We start from the raw sequence: 18,215 nt of genomic DNA, 5'->3' as shown, positions 1-18,215 counted from the left end.
TAAAATCAGTTCAGCTTTTAAAAAGCATGTCTCGAGACCTTGTGTGTTTTCCCCATTCCACTGTCCACTTCTTGCATTTTTCAAAGCAAAATCACATTCTGTGTGAACGAGCCCTAACACCTAAAATCTAAAAAGTATTGTAAGTCTATTATTTTATTATTTTTAATTATTCATTACAGAAGACCTACACAATGATACCATATTTTGTTGCCCGTATTTGTTTCGGGGTCCAACATAATTTTGCACAATCTTACTGAAAGTGCCGTGCGCAAGTTCAAATAAATCATGCTTCTGCAAGATCATCATCAGTTCCTTGACTAGCCCTTTGCTTATCTAAAGAAACACATGCATATACCAATAGCAACATTTACACATTGTGCAATCCAATTCAAATGAACTATTTTGCAAGATATTGCAATCCAGTGACATGTTCACCGGAGCGAGGGTGGGGCAACCTGTCAATCACATGAGATTGACTAGTAGCAAACCACAACGATCCCACAATGCAATCAATTTCCAATAGACAAAATCAAGTATCACTCTACTTTTTTTTTCTTGTTCGAAAAAGCTGTTTTACATCACAATAGGCCACTTGCAACTTCTGTTTCATGCCAACTTTAAACATTACCTGTTCGCATCATGCTGCAAATATAAAAATCTGCGTTATGCATGTATTATGTAAGTATATAAAGATATATTACAATCGTAATCAGACATTAGAAATTAATGAAATGTAATTTTTTTATTATTATTTAATTAACACCTCTTAGCTAGACACACACACATGTTAGAGTTCCATGTTTTATGGGGACTTTTCATAGATGTAATTATTTTTATATGTACACACTGTACTTTCTATTCCCTAAACCAAATCCTACCCATCATAGAAAACTTTCTGCACTTTTGCATTTTCAAAAAACATCAGTTATTATGATTTATAAGCTGTTTTCTTTATGAGGACCAAAAAGTGTCCACAAGGTCAGACATTTCTGTTATTGCCATCCTTGGGACTGTAGGGAATACCTGAACGACACACACACACACACACAACAGATTTTACAAAAGGTTTAAAGTTTTACAGAAACATGTCTAGACACACAAGTACATAGTGTTTCTTCGTTCTCTTATACAATACTTTGTCTCGGTAACCTTCAAAATTGATGCCGTTTCCTTGCAGTTTCATCCCTTTAAGTCTCAAAGGTTGCATACTTGAAGTATTTTGTTTGCTATGAATCCTAAATGAATGGTCTGTTCTGCTAACCTGTCTTTTCACATCCTTTTACACCACACTAACATTTAAATGCTCTTGAAACCATTTGAGAGGAGAAGTGGCATATCTCTGTTTTCTTAGGAATAGTAAACACTTGCTATTTTAGAGTTTGCTATTGTAATGAGCTAAGGGGGTAAGGAATGGTACCAAAATGACAATGCATAAAACTGAGAAGTGCTCAGAGAGGAATGCATGTGGAAAGGGGTGAGAGAAATATGAAAAGGAGCAAACAGTGTTTGCTTTCAACTTTCGTTATGCGTGTTTCTGTAAGATGACGTTTTGCAAAGGGAACTAATATCACTACTGTCCACAGAAATTACAAGTGTTTAAAAAAATCTTCTGAGCATTTTTAGGAGTTTCAAAGCCTTGTGTTGAAAAAGGGCGCAGCACCTCATAGAAAGTAGACATTTTGTGTTCTCTCCAAAAGTGTTTGTATAGACAGTTGAGAGCTTTCAAATGCAGACCAGCATGAACGTGAGCTCCAGAGAAGTCTGAAAATAATTCATTGAATGAATAATGATCCCGTGGACCCATCATAGCTTGATTGATTTGATTTACTTATTTTTTGATTTCATATGTAACGCAAAAGCGAAACACATGCTGCATGTGCAGACGAGTGCTGGCTAGTTCACACACCGCACACTAGCTCAAGACCGCCCTCTGTCTGTGAAAAGAAAAGCTTTTTTAGGTCACTGTTTTCCAGCCACTCCACTTTTCATAAATAATGTCTCCAGTGTGCTAATTTGTGATAGTTTAATGCTGTTTGGTAGGATTTACTCAAATGCCCTGGCAGCACCACCTGTTATGTTGTAAAGAGCGACATTGATTATTCAGTGTGTTTTTCAAGCTTGTTTCTATTAGGATAAAGCAGGGGTTTTCAAACATGTCCTGGAGGACCCCAAGCACTGCTCATTTTGGCTGTGTCTGAAATCACATACTCTCTTGAGTAGCTACTTATTTTGAATAAGTAATTTATTCATGACCTCTAAAAAGATATGTTCTATATAGTATGAGAGTGTTTAGTATGAATGTAATCTGGATGTACTACATTTGCCATGTTTTCATTATCATGTGACCTACCAGTGTCGGTTGCGTCACATCACTGCCATTCACAAATCCTCTCCCGGTTCAAAGTGTCCATCATATGCACACTTCAGAATGGTGCCGGAAGTATTTAATCCGGGTACTTTTTCCCTACTCTTTTATGAGTACTGTGAATTCAGACATCTTTTGTCACATACTGTTTTTCACCTACTATATAGTAGGGAAGTATGCGATTTCAGATGCAGCCAAACTGTGGCTCCCTCATCTAATATACCTGATTCAGCTTATCAGCTCATTAGTAGAGACTGCAAGACCTGAAGTGGGTGTGTCAGAGACATACAGTAGGGTGTGCCCCCTATACCCTTGAATAGGCCACTATTTGAAGGGACATCCATTCATAGTGGTGTCCGTAGTGGACGTTATGGAGTGTACTCATTTAATCCCGTAATGCACCACAATAACGAGTGTACAACTGATGTTCTCTCAACGGCTAGAGAATACCCATAATGCATTGTGAGGGTCGCAGAAGATGGCGCCCACAGCTAAATTATCCATCCATCCATCCATCCATCCATCCATCCATCCATCCATCCATCCATCCATCCATCCATCCAAACCACTGGTCCAATGTGCGTACAGCGTAATATCATACAGTTATAAATTCCTTTTTAATTGATTATAAAATTGTTTAATTAAGGTTTATACATAGTTTCCATGAGAGAGTTCTAGATAATGATGTTTTCTTGACTACTCAGTTTCAAATGATTATTAAACAGCAAGCACAAACTATGAAAAGCGGCAGCCCTTCCAGGGCACTCAGTGTCTGAATTTGTGCACTCGTTTTCTTTCACTCCTTCAAGTGGACTATAGTAGTGGACTAATATAGAGAATAATAGTGTATAGGGGGCAATTTTGAACACAGCGATAGGATGCTTCTCATGTCTTATTTCTGCATCCTGAAACGAGGTGTGTTCAGGTGTATTGTTGGCGTGTTGCTATTTTGAGGCAACTGAAACCTGGTCTTAAGTCGATGCCGCAGTTTTTGTTTTGTTATTTAAAGACCGTGTTAGTAAAAAGCCCCTATATGCAGGTGCACAACGCGGATACACTCTGCTTATTACACACACAGACACAAACATGCAAAATATTTAAAATAAAAGGATTACATTGTAAAAGATTATTATTGTGTGCATAAAGATAAGAGTGCTTTGGTGAAATCCGGCTTGTCCAGTAGATGGTCTGCTCACACGCTTTAACCTCGCACAGAGCAGATCCGTTTCCTCGCTAGAGAAGCGTTCAGTTTTTCTGCTTGCAAATTCCGCCATGTAAATAGCGAATCCGCCACGGCGTGAGCGCAGCTGGCTTTTAAAGGGAATGAGAGATGAGACTCTGGTTGGTTTATTGCACATAAACTCATTAAGAGACTAGGTACAACCCTTTTAGACCATGTGCCAACCATTTTTCCCATCGTTAAACTAGCAGAAGTGGATTCAGACACGCCCTAAGTGCACCTGAATATGTTAGCCTTAGTAGTGTCAGTACTACATTAAACTACTATATATAATGTTGAATATAATGTATAATAATGCAACGGGGGAATATTTGTGGGTCCTGATTATGCCAAATGTCTTATGTTACCAGTAAAAAGTGGCCTACATTATTTTAAATATATCTAGTCAGTGACAGAGTGCAAACATATTAATCTAAAATAATTCTGTGTTTCAGCATTAGAATCATGAATATTTTTTATTCTGGTGTCACCATTGTCCTGTGCATTACCAGCACCAAGACTATTCATTTTCACCCCCGATGTACTACCAAATTTAGTGTTTTAATCAACAGTATATTTTTTGTTATCCCTTTACCATATGTCTTGGAATATCGCAATAATATCGTGAGTTCAGTATCATGATATCTTTTGAATCGTGACATAAGGGTATTGTTACACCCCTACTCGAGTGTCACTTAAAAGTGTCATCAGCTGCACTCCTGGGATCTAGATCTTATGGAAGCCAGGAAAACTGGCCCACTTGACCCACATGACCCACATGACTATGCTATGGAAAACTTTGAAGGTCGCACATACAGTACTGTATGCTATGCTGTTTATCTTATCTCATTTCACAGAATAGTACATGGCGAAGAAAACATTCATCAGTCACTGAATGGTACAATCGTTAATCAAACTGCTCTGTTCTGTGTACATGTACACTTTCTTGATAAATAGGATTACATTTTCTTTTTTAAATAGACTAGTTGGCAACATTCTACAATTAAATAAGAAATCAGAAGGCTTGAAAATTAATTATGGTAAACAAATGGGATGGGAAAGACCCAGATGCAGGCTTATTGGGTAATAGGTGATAACAGATATGGTATAAGAATGAGAATTTGTAAGTTTGTAATGGGATACAATGCAATTTTGGTGTCTGGAACTTCTTGACTTCGAGATATTTTTTTGCTTAGAGGGAAAAGACTTCATTATTCCACTCGTTACTCGCATCCTCGCAGTGCAATTAGAGAATTTAGATCTCCTTCAAGATGACTGACTTTGATTGGTTTCCGGGTCACGGGCTGGGGGAGCGAGGGAACGAGGAAGCTTCAATTTTAGCATTGAGAAGCACCCATTACAAAAAGTCCAGGACATGTTTGAAAACTCCTGTGCTAAAGATTAAAGTGCATGTTTATAATTTAATATAATTTCATGACATGTAAATAAAATGTGTATCTTTAAGTCTAATATGTGAGAATTGGATATAGATTTGAAAATTAGGCATTCTAGGCATTGTGGAATTATATGTTTTAGTGGCTAAAGTCCCATTCACACCAACGATAATGAAGTCCACACCACAACTATAACGATAACAACACAGAAAAACACTGTAGATGGAATCACAATTTTTTTTTTTTCAGTTGACGAACGATAAAAACAGTGACAGCCAATCAGAATCCATCCTGCTTTAGAAAGCTTGAGCATTTAAAGCAGCAAATAAAGAAAAACTGCACACTTAGAATGAACAATGATATCGTCAGCTGGTGCGGACGCTAATAAAGTTGACATTATAGTTATGGTTCTTGGTGTGAGCGAGCCTTAACAGTTGTGAATTGCCTTTAATTTTCTCTCTTTAGTTTGTCATTATATTTTGTTTTCAGCATTGGATTATGGAAATTTTGATTCTTTTTTTTTTTTACTTAGATATGAATAGACAAATAACATAGACGTCACCTTTTTTTCAATATTAGCATTTTATGTAAGGGATAGTGTGAAGATCTTTCATTTGCCTTCATTAGTTCATTAAATGGTTTTGTTGTGTGACAATACTAAAAGTACAAATATAATAATTCAATAATTCCATGCACTATATTAATATTACATATGAAATTGCATGCATAAATTATACAAACAATTAGAAAAATGCTGTTTAATATAATTTATAGCTAGAGTATAGCTTGACTCTGCTGGTATTAAAGGATTAGTTCACTTTCAAATAAAATTTTCCTGATAATTTACTCACCCCCATGTCATCCAAGATGTTCATGTATTTCTTTCTTCAGTTGAAAAGAAATTAAGGTTTTTGATTAAAAAAACATTCCAAGATTATTCTTCTTATAGTGGACTTCAATGGTCTCCAAACGGTTGAAGGTCTAAATTACAGTTTCAGTGCAGCTTCAAAGAGCTTTAAATGATACCAGACGAGGAATAAGAGTCTTATCTAGTGAAACGATCGGCCATTTTCAGAAAAAATTTAAATGTATATGCTTTATATGAACAAATGATCGCCTTCCAAGTGGTTCCGCCAAAGGAGAATAATCCTGGCATGTTTTCATCAAAAACCTTATTTTCTTTTCGAATGAAGAAAGAAGAACATTAACATCTTGGATGACATGGTGAGTAAATTATCAGGAAAATTTTATTTGAAAGTGAACTTTTCCTTTAAGCTATTTTGATACATTGTTTCCATTTGCTAGTCTCTTAAATGCTGCATCCATGCATATAAGTAGATTTAAAGGAATAGTTCAATCAAAATGAAAATTTAGAGCATTGCATTGTGGGATATGATATTCTCTGCAGTGTTTGCAGGAATGTTTGGAATGGAATACTAGATTACTGAACACTGATCACTATAGGCCTTATGCGCCAGAGAAACAAGCATACTGCCATCTTTAGAGTATTGTCTTTGAACTTGCGTTTTGTGGTAGCTCTGTATATTTCTATTGCATCACTGTCAAAGAATAATTAGCTGGTGAAGTGGATTTACTTCTTGTAGATTTGATGAAAGCTAACATGAGCATTGTAATGTTTAAAGCAGATGTCATAACAAATGTCAGTAGACCCATACGATTTTAAAACGAGCAGGTTCATTCATAAATATGTAAGATTGCTGTGGAAATACAAGCTGAAAGACAAAAGACAACGAGCACCGCGCTTAAAAGGGGTGGGGCTACATAAGGTCTATACACTCTATATCACTCTAAATAGAGTAAGTGAAAAAGTAGGTATTCCTCAATAAATGTTTCAAACAGTAGTATGCTGCTTGATAATCACATGATCTTGACAGATGACCTCATTAAATTAAAATTTTGCATTATAAATCCATATGTGTGGGATATAGTATTCCATACGGCAAGCTTAGGTACTGCTCATTTTGACAAACTCTTCATGGTATTTTATCTTACAGGATATGTTCACTATATTGTAATGGAGGTTTCAGCCCTGCACCTTGAGTGCCAGTTTCCTGCAGAGTTTAGCTCCAGGCTGTTTCAATATAAAAAATATATATTGCTAGCCTACATAAAATAATCACATGTAAATGTACTACCACACTTCTCTTACTATTGGTTAAAAGTCAGAAATAGCTGCAAAAGTTGTTGGAAATGCTCTAGCATCATTTGCATGTCACATTTTTTATTTTTATATATTTTTTTGCAATGAAATTCATAGCTGACATTGTAAGTGCAGCGTACAGTACATATTTTTTCCGAAAATTGATTTGGTTTCTCTTACTATTGCTGCAGTGTATAGTACTGGGGTGTACAGTAGTGTAGCGCTTAAATAAATTCTTAGAATTTCTGAAATTTTTCACAGCACATCAACAGGACATTGTTCCAAAATCACAGAGACAAAGTGATACTCTCTGCTGTTTGCTACATTCTAGCAAACAACATCCCATGACCATTTTGTCCATAAGATAGAAACAGAAAATGAATGCACATTCTACAGAAAACATGACAATGAACAAAAGCAATTAAAGGCCATACACATTCCATAAGATCCTGCCAGATTGAATCACATGTCTGTGGTTATCAATGTTTTATTTATTGGTCATAATCAAGGCAATTAAAGTACAGACCTAAAGCAATGTCAATCTCTATCTATGCATTGCACAGCCTATCCTTCTCCTATCTTTGTGGAACATTCCAGGGACACTCTTTCTGTTTTCTATTATATCATCATATATCTAGTATTTCTATTATTTTGTGTTTTTTGTGTTTTCATTATATTAAATTGATTTTCAGAGAAGGGTATAGCTGCAGCCTGGAGATCTCCAAATGGGGGCGTGGCCTCCTCTCATTGACAGACAGGCACACACATGTGTGATTTTTTTTTTTTTTCTCCCAATCCAGTTCAGGGCAAACTCCACCCCACAGCCGATTCTAAAGATTTTATAGGTCATGTAGACCATCAGTCACAGTGCTGATTTCCTACAATGCTATGCTACAACAAATTCTAACCACTAAACCTACCCTACTTCCTTACCCAACAACCAATTTTGGTTGTTTTCAACCCACGGGCTGGGTAAATATAGGACAGAACACATGTTGGGTTAATATTAGACAGCCAATTTGGGTTGTTTATTTAACCCAGCATAGTGGGTTGATTCATTTTTACTATAACACTAGCTTTTTTTTATTTTATACATAAATTAATGTTACTGATTAACTTAAATCCTCTAAACTTTTTTTAAATACTTCACACAACCACTGGTTTGCATAATTCATTTATTTTCAAATTATCACATTTTATAGTATAGCATATTTTATATTGTTTTTAGTACATAGTGCCCACACTTAAGCTCATTTAACAAATATTTGACGTAAAAATTAAACATTTAGAAGTAATTCAAGTGTAATCAACCGTCCTGTTTCCACCGTAAAGGTGCTGGATCTCGTGCCGGAGATGGCTCGTGTTCGGCGGGGGAACTGCTAACTTCAGATCGCCGCCCTGCGTTTCACTCGTAAATGAAAAATGATCTGACAGACTCCATAACCTGTCAATAAATAATCAGTGTACAATTATGAGAATATATTTTAACATCTTAAGTATTTATATTCTGTATCATTTTGAATAAAATCATAAATTTTTACGGAAGGCATCAGGCGTTTCCATCACGCAAAAAAGACAGACACGAGTCGCGACATTCGTTTAGGTGACTCATATCTCGCCCCTGTATGTTGCTTTGCATAAAATTAAACAATATATAGAACAATAACGAATTTTTAGATAAAATAGACATGCACCAATTTGACAGAGCTGCACTGAAAAACACAAAAAGCCCACGATAAATAACTCAACCCCTGGGTTGTTACGTCAGACCCAGTATCTGGTTAAAACAAAAACTACGCAAACACTGGATTAGTACATCTGACCCAGAAGCTGGGTAACACAAAAACTACCCAAACACTGGAAAAATAACCCCCAAAAAATGACCCAAAAGGCTCAACCCAGGAATTGGGTAGAAAAAATAACCCAAGATTTTTTAGAGTGTATAGCATATTTTATAACTGTTTTGTTCTAATATGAACTAGAAAAAATGTTTAATTTTACAAACCTTTACTTTGAAATGTAAATCAATGACAAATGGATGATGCCAGAGCCAATAGCGAAAGTCTGTGCACTTGGAAGCCCCGCCCCCCTTTGGAGGTTCAGCCTACTTTTGGAGTTCATGCCCTATTTTGGAGATCTCCGGAGATTTTCCACTTTAATCTTAACCTCTCTAAACAGGTCCTTCAGGTTGAAAAAGCACAATTCAGCATCATTGATCTAGAGAAAGTTTTTAGCATTTGATGTGATTTTAGTTTTGAGTATTTAATTTTTGTACAAATACTGTAGGAATCGATTTTGAACATACAATGACACCAACATACTGTGCATCCACAAAAATGACTTTAGCACCAATTGGTTAAAAGTCAAAAATAGCTGTAGAAGTAATTTCTTTATATTAAAATGTATGTATATATATATATGTGTATATATATTTTGCAGTGAAATACATACATTTAGCTTACAGTAGCTGACATTTTAAGTGCAGTTGACAGTCCATATTTCTGAAAAAAAATCACAAAATCATTTCTGTTTGTGTTTGTGTCTGCCACACAGGTGACATCAGGTGCAAGGGGATGACCGAACGCATTCACCACATTAATCTCCACAACTTTAGCAATTCTGTACTTGAGACCCTCAATGAGCAGCGAAACCGCGGGCACTTCTGTGACGTGACTGTTCGGATCCATGGTAGCATGCTGCGAGCTCACCGTTGTGTGCTGGCTGCAGGCAGCCCCTTCTTTCAGGACAAGCTGCTCCTGGGCTACAGTGACATCGAGATCCCCTCTGTGGTTTCTGTACAGTCCGTCCAGAAACTGATTGACTTCATGTACAGCGGCGTGCTGCGGGTCTCCCAGTCCGAGGCCCTACAGATCCTCACAGCTGCCAGCATACTACAGATCAAGACCGTTATCGACGAGTGCACCCGCATTGTTTCACAGAATGTTGGCATTGCTGGATCTGGCAGCTTTTCTGTCGTCCCAGGTGACTCGGGGCAGGAGACACCACGGGGAACTCCCGAGTCTGGCACGTCCGGTCCCAGTAGTGATGCCGAATCAGGCTACATGCAAACATCTCACCAGAGCCTTGACCGCGTTTATTCCTCGCTTTATTCCAGCTGTCCTGGGTTGGGCCTGCAAAACGGTACCCGTGGAAATCGCTCCCACTACCCCAGTTCTGCGGTGACCGCCAGCTACGACTCACCCCTTCAACTACAGCAGAAGGAGGGAGGGCAGGACCCTGCCTGGATCACACGCATCCACGAGCGTTCGCAACAGATGGAGCGCTTCCTGGCCACGACGGAGACTACACACTGCCGTAAACAGCCTCGTCCTGTGAGGCTCCACACAGGTGATATTCACATCAAGCAGGAGCAAGGGGACGAGTACAATTGCTACGGGCTCGAGGACTGTCGCGAGGACAGCGAGCAGCTGGAGTGCATCGAAAGCGAGCCCAAAGGCGAGAGCTTCGACTCTGGCGTCAGCTCTTCCATCGGCACGGAAACCGATTCTGTCGAACAGCCTTTCTTGTCTGGGTTTGCTCGAGACAATTGTCCGAATAAAGGCCAGCAAGGTGAGCGCGGAACCCCAGTGCAGATCGAGGTCAACGATTCATCTCCCGAGCAGACCCAAGAGTCGGTCGAAGATGGTAGTGGAAACGGTCCTTCTCAAGAGAGCGGTGAGCTCGCAATCCATCAGCCGCCTCAAGCCAACCTAGCAACACCCCAGTCCATGCCAGGTGGGCCATACCTGCGGCCAGGTGAGCCACTTACCAGCAACCTGCGCATGCCCCTCACCTTGACCAGCAACACCCAGGTAATGGGAACCGCAGGCAACACGTACTTGCCTACACTCTTTGCAACCCAGTCAGCCAGCGACAACAAGCCTTTCCTCTTCAGTCTGCCCCAGTCCATTGGGAGTCAGCAGCCCCAATTTGTGGCAGTGCCCTCTCCGAACATGCCTCCATTCCCCAGTGGACTGACGGTGCCACCCGGTGGAAGTCAACAGCAAGGTGGTGCAGCAGTGGGACAGCATGGGGAAAAGAAGCCCTACGCATGCACTCTTTGTTGTAAAACCTTTACTGCCAAACAAAACTACGTCAAACACATGTTTGTGCACACAGGTGAGTACCCTTGACCTTCATCTCTGTATAATGCATGTGCTGTGTGTAGTTAAGTTTTATCCAATTATATCTATAAGCTTTTTAAATTGCTTTTTCAGAAAAGCTAGTCTGAAACAATTAAGGTAAGCTTTTGATTCTAGATGGATAATTGGCAGCAATTATTAATTTCACTGTGAATCATCCTTGCTGGCTGTTCTCTGTGGGTTAGGTATTATATTATAAGCAACCTAGTTTAACTGGCATTTATTAGGACCTCAAAAATATTGATATGATTCTTCATTTATTGGGCTTACAGACACAGCTCAATAGAACCAGAATATGAAAAGAAATGGGGCGGTGTATTGTTCAAGCCTGAAGGAAGGAGTCCCTGTGCCATGTCGTGGGTGCACCCCTACTTACAAATGAAATAACTGTTCAGTCAGCGCGTAGCTTTAAGGTAGCAAGGTATAACAAATGTGCTGAGTTCCTTTCTCCTCACTTTGGAAAACGCAAGTGGGATTTTTGCTGTTATAAAATGCATACAGTACAAGTGGTCGTGTGAGTGACTAGCCACTTAAACCTAAGAGCAAAAGCTCTTAACACAACCTATTAACTATAATTTAACAGTTATTAAGCAAATACTTTATTATGTTCTGTACGTACCCTCTTGAGGCATGACAAGCCATGAGACCAATATGATTTTTTATCTTGAATGCCAAAAGGCCTTTCTTGTGTATACTTAAAAAAATTATGCCATGGTCTATAATTAAAGTTTTTACTTGATGAACTTGGGCCTCATTGGTCGACACAAGATCGCCAGGTCAATTTATGTCTCCATGAGAAACATCCTTAATAGCCGTTTTCCCTTAGGCAAATTCTAAGCTTAACACAGAATACACTCAAGCTATTTGCCACAATATACTCAAGCTATATGCCAAACGCATGCAGTTTTGTCATTGTAGGTGTATATATTTTATATATATACACACATGTTTATGCATGTATATGTAGGTGTGATCTTTTCTCAGAAAAAGTCTGCACCAATGTTTTGACATGCCACGGAATCATTTACATATTAGGAAGGTGCAACTTTCAGTACATCCTTAACTCTTTCCTTGCCAGCATTTTATTTTTAAATTGCCAGCCAGTACCAGCATCTTTGATCATATTCACTAATCTTCCACGGCCCCCAGAATATTTTGTTGTATGAATACAGTATGTAAACAGTCGATATATAACAATTTATATATATAACAATTTTGTTCTAGCTTTTTATCAACACTTGAATGTGTGTAAGTTCCATAAAAAAAAAAAAAAAACATTTAGAACAAAAACCTGGGAAAATCTGATTTTTGTCATACACTTCATCCAGATCAGATTCTGAATTAAGATCAAAATGTAGATCGAGTTCATCGACACCCCAAAAGCTCACAGTCCTATACTTCTTCCTGAGTTTTACATTTTTCACTTAATATATAGTAAGGAAGTATGTGATTTCGGCATCCCACTGTGCATACTATACATCCTAAATAGTATGTGAGATTACAATATGTGTGTCCCAAAACATAGTTTTTTGAAAAGTGTATGCCAAAAGTCCCCGGATGGTCTACTATTTCCGGTAGATTTTTGATCCGTGCACACTATAACGACTAATATTGCCCATGACCCATAGTGCTTTGGAGGACGATTCGAGGATTCAAACACAAGTAAAAAGTACAAACATGGTGGGTGTGCGCAACCGACGGTTAAATAGAGAGGTTTAGATAAAGGGGACTGAGTGACTGATTTAACCTGATAAAAAACATATTTATTTAGTGTTATCCGTGATATATTTAATCTGAAACAACAATGTGGACTTTTATAAAGATCTGTTTAGCCATTATCCTTTAAATGCATCATGCAAACACATACTTCTTTTCTCTCCAAAACGTCAGGTAATTAAAATAAATAAAATGTGGAGGATTTTAACTGACAAGATGATTGACAGACCAGTTTACAGTGACAGGATGCATGTAACTATGCGACGGCGTCATAGTATGTCCCAAAGCTTGTCTACTCTTCTGCCACACACTCAAAAGCATGTACTTTTTCTTCACAAAAAGAGTGCATTCTTTTAGGGTGTAGTATAAGTAGGCGAATTGGGACACAGCACTGTATACCATATAACAGTGCTTGCTGGAAAAACTCATCAGTGTCAAGGAAGCATTCCCAGGTAAAAAAAAGTACATTTCTATAATGTACTTAAAGTGCTCTATTTTTGCGCACTAATTTTGTACTTAATATACTAAAAATTCTTCTTTAGTGCTTCTTAAGAAAATCTTAAGAACATCTATGGGTTCAAGTGTACTAAAACATTTTTTTAAAACAGAGATAATATATTAAAAGCACATTTTAGTTCATATTTCATGGTGTCTCAAAATAGCACTGTTGAGTACATTTAAATGATTTTTTTTTAGATGATCTTAAGAAGTACTAAAGAAGAATTTTTAGTATATTAAGTACAAAATGAGTGCGCGAAAATAGAGCATTTTAAGTACATTATAGAAATGTACTTTCTTTCACCTGGGAATGCTTCCTTGACAATGATGAGTTTTTCCAGCAAGCACTGTTATATAGTATACAGTGTTGTGTCCCAATTCACCTACTTATACTACACCCTAAAAGAATGCATGAAAATAGAGCACTTTGAGTACATTATAGAAATGTTCTTTTTTTTTTTTTTCACCTGGGTTGTGTCATAAATGATGGAAAATCCAGTCAATGGCTGGGAAAGAGTTAAGAAACCTGAGGTTGGCAGTGAAATATCCACTTGTGATTCTAGTAACTGTTTTGGAGTTACTTCTTCTGGACAGGAGACTGATTTTGTGAACTATTCTGAACCCTTGTCTTGAGCCACACAGTTCTGAAGCAGCAGCAGAACAAATTGGTCTCTCGCAGTAAAGTACCCAGACCTCAAAAGTGCATTCAATGTGGCAATGTTAAGTTAAATAAGACAATTAAATTTGATACTTTGAATTGCAGAAGTACATTACTATGCGATAATGATCTGTCTTCAGGACAAAATGGAGTCTGTGTAATCTTATATGTTTTAATCTTTATATGTTGATCCTTGACACTGTCATAATAAGCACAAGAGCTTTAATCATACAGTATAGCACAAAATATATTTTACAATAACAACAGATGTTATTGCCTTTGGGCTAAAAGATATAGCTATACTGCAGAGTTTCCAATATTTTTAAGTATAATAAAAATTTACACCAAATTCCTGTAAATGACACCATAATATTTCAGAAAGGAACAGTAATGCACTGTTGCACTGTTCTTTTTAGGTTTCTGTCATAGTTCTTTATTTTTTCAATTTTATTGTAAATTCACTTTTCTTGTTTTCCGGTTCTTTTATGTTAAATAATGTATTTCATATGTTCTGTAAATTTATGGCACAGACTTACGCCAGTTTGTTCCAGCAGACCAACATGCATAGTAAATTTACAACACAGTTGCAGTTATTTTTAATTAATTAGGCTATTAATGCTAACAGTGCTTTTGAAGGCAATTTTCATTTAAATATCATGCAGAAATTACTGTCCTACAAGCTTAATGTGATTCCTGATGGTAATAATGACCATCAAAAAATGTCTAAGCTTCCAGTTTTTTCCAGTTTAGTCTAATTTAAATGAAAACATACATAGTTTGAGTCAGGAACTATTCATTTAAAAAATATATATAACATATATTCAAATGTAATTCATACACAATGATTTAAATACTCTTCTGTGATTAACATGTTTTCAGATTTTGTTCATCAGTATCATCAAATCAATATTCATTTTGATATTTTTGTGAGGCAAATTACACAAGGTAGAACCACACCTAGATCAGTAACACTTGTGTAATTCATAAAGGTATTCATAATGTACATTATAATCCATAAATAATTGTAACCAAAGTTAAAATGCATTTGCAGATTCATTGTTACATCTGAAAGTGTTTGTTTGTCATGTGTTTTAATGCATTATAGATAAGTGTTATAATGTGTTATTCTGTGGTTACAAGTATTCATGAGACCATACAATGCATTATAAGGCACATTACAAGGCATAATTAATGCATTAAAAATACTTTTATAATGCATTATATTTAAAGGTTTTAAGTAAAGTGTTACCTAAGCGCTTTATGTAACTATAGATTAGTTTCATAGACATCACTGGTGCAAAACATGATCCTGATGAGAAGAGGAACGTGTATGAAATTTCAATGTAGCTTAAACATGTTGGTTGTGCTGGGCTTTCAGATTTCAAAATTTTACATTACTGTTGCTAGGCAACCACAGCACTAATTAATTCCATAATTAAGATTAATAAATTTAGCAACATTAGTAACCTGCATGCAAAGTTTAACTTTTCAGCAAAACTTACAGATGTTTTAAAAAGAAAGAATGACAGGAATTCTCTTTTTTAAATCGGTACTTTATTTTTCAACAATTTAAATATTATTTTGCCATTTAAAATATGCACAGAGAATTTCATGTCAAATTTTGTGTGAAAAGGTTCACAAAGAGTTTGAGAGGTGTTAATAAAAATCTAAATGCAAACCTATTAGTTCTTAATAAAAGACTGAGGAACATGTATGTGTGAAATTCCAGGTCTGTAGGTCAAACAAGCTCTGAGCTTTCATAAATATAATAGACACATTGCTAAGCAAGTATCTGTTTTATACTAATTACATGTATTCATTGAAATTACCTGCATGCAAAATATGGTAACTTTTCACCATACAGTGACAAACAGAAGAAGAGCCTGCACAGCTTTGCTGCCTGGATCTGTAATAACATAAAATGATGATTGTGATCCCTAGTGAAAAAAACCTATACCAAAATGTATTTAAAATACATTTATTTCATACTAAGTATAGTACAAATCCATTAACATATTTACTGACATATCGCTTGAGACTTACAGATATAAATCTTATAATGTAAGAGTATTTCTTTATTGCACAAGGCACATTCCTTAATATTAAGCCCAACTGTGTTTTAATATCACTGTTAGTATGATCACTGTATAATATCAATTCAAGATATTTAAAGTGTACCTAAAGTATACTTGCAATAGTTCCACTTTAGAACAATCAAATATATATATATATATATATATATATATATATATATATATATATATCTTTAGTTGGACCTCAGTACTACTTCCGGATAACTAAAGTGCATTAAGTACAAAATTAGTTGTTCCAGTTTAGCAGACTTTAATATATCAATTTAGTATACCAAAAGTACAATTGCAGGGTATTTATATTAATTTCATAAATATGTAAATGTATTTGTAGTGTATTTCACATAAAATAAATGTATTTCAAATATTGCTGTCAAATAAATTAATTGCAATTAATCGCATCAAACATTAAAGTTTGTGTTTACATAATATATGTGTGTATCAGGGGCATTTCCTCCTAGGAGGCAAGGGAGGCAGTGCCTCCTCAAAGAAATTGGATGAGAAAATAATCCATACTACAAAACTAAAACAACGCAAATATTACAAACTGTGACATTAAAAGGTGTAAAAATCTCTTGTTTTTCTAAAGTAACACTGTCCCACAGCATCACCAGCGGGTGAAGTCTCTCTTGCCTCCCCTGAGCACATTGAGATTTAACTAAAGCGTGCAGTGGGTTTGATGGGGGGTAATTGAGAATGAATGGGGACAAATCACGTGAGAGAAGGCAATGACTCCATCGCACTATGATTGGATATGATTTGTTTGTGCGATCGCCTCTTGTTTACGTGCGTCAAATCAGTCTGAATGAACAAAATGATGGCGTTAATATGGAAAGACTGAATAAAAAATACGTAAACAGCTCAGCTACTTAGATATCCTCACTTTGTCACATCAAAATAAAACATGAAATTGCCTGAACAGATGATGACTGTGGGGTGTTGGGGTTTTTTTTAATGGGCAGTCAGCTTGGTAAAATTAAAGGTACATCTTCGTGTCTGTGACCAGTGTTTACTGAGATAAATGACTGATGATCAGAAAATAAGTTGACTATTAAAAAGAAAAGCTGAACATCAGTTCACAAATCATTTGTTTATGGAAGAGGATTAGGGCCAAACAATAATAAAAAAATAAAACCATCTTGAGATTATAATAAAATAAAACCATTTTGAGAAAAAACTCATTAAATTTCGAGAAAAAAGTCTAAATAAAATGTTGAGAATAAACTCATTAAATTATGAGAAAAAACTCGTTAAATTTCAAGAAAAAAGTCGAAATAAAATGTTGAGAGTAAAGTCATTAAATTACGAGAACAAATTTGTTAAATTATGAGATAAATGTTGTTACATTTCGAGAAAAAAAGTCAAGATAAAATGTTGAGAATAAACTCATTAAATTATGAGAATAAAGTAATTAAATTACGAGAAAAAAGTCGTTAAATTATGAGAACAAATTCGTAATTTCACAACTTTTTTCTCGTAATTTAACAAGTTTATTCTCAACATTTTATCTTGACTTTTTTCTTGAAATTTAATGACATTTTTATCATAATTTTACGAATTTGTTCTCGTAATTTAACAATTTTTTTTTCGTAATTAAATGACTTTATTCTCAACAATTTTTCTCGACTTTTTTCTCAAAATTTAACAAGTTTTTTCTCGTAATTTAATGAGTTTATTCTCAACATTTTATCTCGACTTTTTTCTCGAAATTTAACAACTTTTTTCTCGTAATTTAATGACTTTATTCTCAACATTTCATTGACTTTTTTCTCGAAATTTAACGAGTTTTTTCTAAAAATGTAACAATTTTAATCTTGAGATGGTTTTATTTTTTTTATTATTGTTTGGCCCTAATCCTCTTCTGTATTTGTTTAAATTGTTACTGGCTTTAGTTATTATTTTGGAATAACTGTAAAAAAAATGCTTAAAACACTAACTTGATGAAATTTATACTTGGTTCTAATAAAGAGAA

At 35.9% G+C, this 18,215-nt stretch overlaps 1 protein-coding gene across 15 annotated transcripts in view; it reads left to right on the top strand.

The window, feature by feature from the left end:
* The window catches only part of zbtb20 (zinc finger and BTB domain containing 20), a 91,047-nt gene that overhangs the window by 58,717 nt on the left and 14,115 nt on the right, over positions 1-18,215 (top strand). For all 15 annotated transcript variants that reach the window (XR_010897026.1, XR_010897027.1, XR_010897025.1 and 12 more), the window contains exon 3: positions 9,693-11,258. Coding sequence is in view for 8 of the 15 variants with exons in the window: in XM_067408376.1 (XP_067264477.1) it covers positions 9,713-11,258 (1,546 nt within the window). In the remaining 7 variants the exon portion in view is untranslated. The remainder of the gene's footprint in view (positions 1-9,692; positions 11,259-18,215) is intronic.

Source organism: Chanodichthys erythropterus, chromosome 13 (genome assembly GCF_024489055.1).
Source record: "Chanodichthys erythropterus isolate Z2021 chromosome 13, ASM2448905v1, whole genome shotgun sequence".
NCBI classification, from domain to species: Eukaryota; Metazoa; Chordata; class Actinopteri; order Cypriniformes; family Xenocyprididae; genus Chanodichthys; species Chanodichthys erythropterus.
The sequence above is the reverse complement of the archived record's forward strand: the minus strand, read 5'-3'. Positions and strand labels throughout refer to the sequence as shown.